Raw genomic sequence first — 3,852 nt, forward strand, 5'->3', positions numbered from 1 at the left:
AATCCACTTGGTCACAAAACCTACAAGAAATTCTATTCTTAATAGGTCTCGTGAAGTTAACTTAATGTCATAGTGAAAGTGCTTAACATTCTATGATTCACTTAGCCGGATTTACAAGATTTAATGAATAAATAATTGAAAAATAAATTTTTGAGCTAAAGTTACCGACAATATCCTTGCTCGACTTTCTTTGATAATTGGATTTAATGAAAACCAATTTAAATTATAAATACTTTCATTTGCAAAAATGCTTAACAAATCATTTCATGCTCAACTCATATAACAAGTAATTACACTTAAAATATAATAATAATAGTAATAATAATAATAATAATATTCTTATGCAATCAGTTTTTTTTTCTCTCTTTAAAATAATAAATAATCAAACTTAAATATAAAGTCTAATTAATTTAAATAAAATCTGCAGCCCAAAAATTTAATCAATATGTAGAAGCCCAAACTTAAAAATCAACCTAAGACATATATAAAATTCGCAGCCCATGCTTTATAATAAAAAATAATGCAGCCCAACAGCATTATAAAAAAAATCAGCCCACAACTAAAAGCCCAAACCTATTTCCATTTTTTTAAAACAAACCCACCCCCTTCTTCTTCAACATTTCTCACGCATACACACACTCACAGTCACAGGTACTGATTGAAGAAAAGAAAAATAAGCAAACACACAAAAGCAAGAGAGATATTAATGGTGCTAAAACCTAACTAGAGTTATTACATATAACTTCGAAGTTGGGGCCTGCCAAGCTCTGCATTGCTTCGTTCTTATGCAGAAGCCTAACTTGAACATGAAATGGAAGATCTTCCCCTTGTAATTCCACTTGTTCCTCTACGATCTCCTTTGCGCACATCACAGCAGATTCGCCACAATACTCCATCCATATCTTTTGCAGCGTCGGTATGTCTCCAATTTGAGTCGGGATCTCCTTCAACTCTACCATCTCGAAAAGATAAAGCTTCTCAAGGCGTGGAAAGATGGAGTTCGATTCCGCAGTCCAATGCTCCAAACTGCGACACGAATCCAATTCCAAGTATTTGAGGGAAGGGAATTGGCCTTCAACCATTTCCCACTTGCCCGTTCCAAAGCATCCCTTCCACAACTTGAACTTCTCGAGAAGGGGCAATGCACCTATCTTTTCCAACATTTTTTCCCATTCTAAGTCATTTTTCATGTTAAGAGTCAACTTCTTGAGGCTTTGGGGAAATTTGAGCGCATACAGAGAAGCTCTAAAATCATACCAGCACGATATGTAGAGGGATTCCAATTTACACAGACGTTTGATATTGTTCAGACAATAATAATCATCTTGCTCGATTCCCCGTCTCCCAAAATACTCTATCCTCAATTTTTTGATATTGGGAATTCTTTTAACCACCTCTTCACTGCACTTGAAATTTGCTATTCCCTTAAGCACCAGTAGATTCTCCATGACGACGACATCATCACTCGAAGGTTCTGGAAGATAAAATCCTCCTTCAGTCATTTCAATATGCCTAAGTTGTGGCATTCTCCAAATCTCAATAGGTGCAGTGAACTCCTTCCCAATACAAGAAACAATCAATATGAGCAGATTCCAGAAGCGAGTAAACGAGGTAAAGATCGAGGACATGCTACCAACTTCAAAAGCAGGGTGGCGCAAGTTAACATACTGAGACGCAAGGGACTTAATCAAGTTTTCATATCCAACATAACGAAACTTGCTGTATGCATGTAATGTTCTAAGCAACCCAGAATTCTTAATACGCGGGACGCTCCCATATTCACTGATAATGGAACGAGCACGTGGCACAGATTGCAAGTCGTCAAGGACTTTCTTCTTTGGCGTGTTCCTGGGTATAACAACGCGGCATTGGCTACTCATACCTCGAGGACTAGATTGCCCTATCACATGATAGAACCCATCTTTCTTGCTCTGGTTCAAGCATAAATCCCTCAACAAATCATGAATTTTGACGAATTTTATGTTTCCTGTAGACCCCACTTTATCAACTAGAATGAGATTTCTATCAACCAAGTCCTTTAAGAACTCTATGGCTATAGTTTCCAAACTTTTGCCATTCATGGGTTTTAAAAATCCTTCAGAAACCCATAGCTTCACGAGTGTTGAGACTCTAACCGAATCATCCTCCTCAAACACTCCCATATACAAAAAACATGGCTTTAAATAAACTGGCAAATGACTATAGCTCATTTTCAACAATTTCAAGCAATGCTTATCATTCTCCAAATTCACTTCTGAAGCTAAGTTCTTCCTAATTGATTCCCAAACTCCTAGAGTGTGTTCCTTATTTCTCAAAATACCCCCCACTACAACAATTGATAAAGGAAGTCCTCTGCAATTCTCTACTATTTTCTTTCCAATTTTCTCTAACTCATGAGGGCAACTTCCAACCCCAAACACAGTTTTTGAGAAGAGTTCCCAGCTTCTAACCTCATCTAAAAATTCCATTTGAAGGCTATAGTTGTTGTTCAACTGGGAACTCAAGTGGGACAGCCTAGTCGTCACTAATATCCGACTATGATTTTCATTTTCGGGAAAGAAACGTTGTATCCTATCCCATGCTTCGATACTCCATATATCATCCATCACAATTAAAAACCTTCTACCTGACAAATACTGGTGGAGCTCTAATCCTAGTCCATCTTCACTCTTTTCACTCAGTTGTTCCTTGGTTTTTTTAGTGGCTTGAGAAACAAGTTCACAAAGAATTTCCCATGTGTTGTATTGTTGAGAAATAGTAGCCCAAGCACAAACATCAAAACGCTGCTCAACAATTTTCTTCGAATAAACAGTTTTGGCAAGAGTGGTCTTACCTATCCCCCCCATTCCTGTGATCGGGATGACTTGGCGTTCGCGTTGGTCCGAAACGAGCCTTTCCAAGATTCCATTCACGACACCCTCAGACCACACCACCATGCCACTACTGTTCTTCCCAGTGGAAGAAGAAGCAGAGACGAAGCTACGCCGCGTATCATGGAGCACCACCTTCTCTGTATTCCTCTGCATCGCCAAACTCTTGATCTGATCCATTTCTTGTATCAAATTTTGCACATCTTGAAACAAGTTCATCTCTTCCTCAGCTCGAAAGCAGCTGCGGAAGCGGCTGCAAATGGTTTCTCTGGATCTGCTCAGCTGAATCCTGGCCACGATATGAGATTCGATGGTGTCTTCAGCTGCATAAGCTGCATCTGCAATACGCATCTCCAAGGGATCTGCTTCGTCGGAAACAGAGGAGTTATAAGCTTCGAGAAACTCCTGCAAGAACCTGACATTTTCAGTGAGGGATTGAACTTGTTGTTTGTTGAGAGAAATCGGAGGGGAATGATGGCTCTCGAGGTCGTCTATGATATGCATTAGAGAAACCAAGGCTGCGTAGGCCGCCATGATCGATATCAGTCGAAGGGAAACAGAATGTAAATATGAGAATTTTGGACAAGAATGTCAACGACTAGTAAACTGTAGAGCCAACCCACATATCTTATCTTACCAGTTGGCAATAATGTGAGAGCTGAAGGTAGAAGAAAGGTAGCCACATAATGTTTCTGATAATAATTGAGGAGATATAAGCGTTGTGACTTACAGATTCTCCTTATTTCAATTAAACTCCTTATTGCGAAAATAGATAGAATTATTTCATCGAATCTATAAATCAATTCTACTGAAATTATAAATTAATTCTAGCGAAATCTACAAATTATTCACGATACTTGTTTAGTATAGAATTCAATGCAATTACTTTTGAGGATGATTGAGAAATAATTATCCAATTTAATCGATAATTATTATGTTTTCAGTTTTTTTATAAAAATAATAACGACTGAATATTCGATCA

General features: G+C 38.1%; 1 protein-coding gene across 1 annotated transcript; it reads right to left on the minus strand.

The window, feature by feature from the left end:
• Window positions 1-481: 481 nt before the first annotated feature.
• Window positions 482-3,584, minus strand: LOC131016827 (putative late blight resistance protein homolog R1A-10). Its single transcript, XM_057945586.1, has 2 exons — window positions 3,508-3,584; window positions 482-3,275 (listed from the first exon to the last, which is right to left on the minus strand). Exons 1-2 carry the CDS (start codon window positions 3,553-3,555, stop codon window positions 720-722), a joined length of 2,604 nt encoding a protein of 867 aa, XP_057801569.1. The 5' UTR covers window positions 3,556-3,584; the 3' UTR covers window positions 482-719.
• Window positions 3,585-3,852: the final 268 nt, after the last annotated feature.

The sequence above is a fragment of the Salvia miltiorrhiza genome, chromosome 3, assembly GCF_028751815.1.
Source record: "Salvia miltiorrhiza cultivar Shanhuang (shh) chromosome 3, IMPLAD_Smil_shh, whole genome shotgun sequence".
In the NCBI taxonomy this organism is placed as follows: Eukaryota; Viridiplantae; Streptophyta; class Magnoliopsida; order Lamiales; family Lamiaceae; genus Salvia; species Salvia miltiorrhiza.

Excerpts from the sequence above, each read along its gene's own strand:
- LOC131016827 (XM_057945586.1), bottom strand. The coding sequence starts at position 3,555 with ATGTGGCTACCTTTCTTCTACCTTCAGCTCTCACATTATTGCCAACTG. Across the intron at positions 3,276-3,507 it reads TCTCACATTATTGCCAACTG|GAGTTTCTCGAAGCTTATAA; the intron begins GTAAGATAAGAT and ends AGGTTCTTGCAG.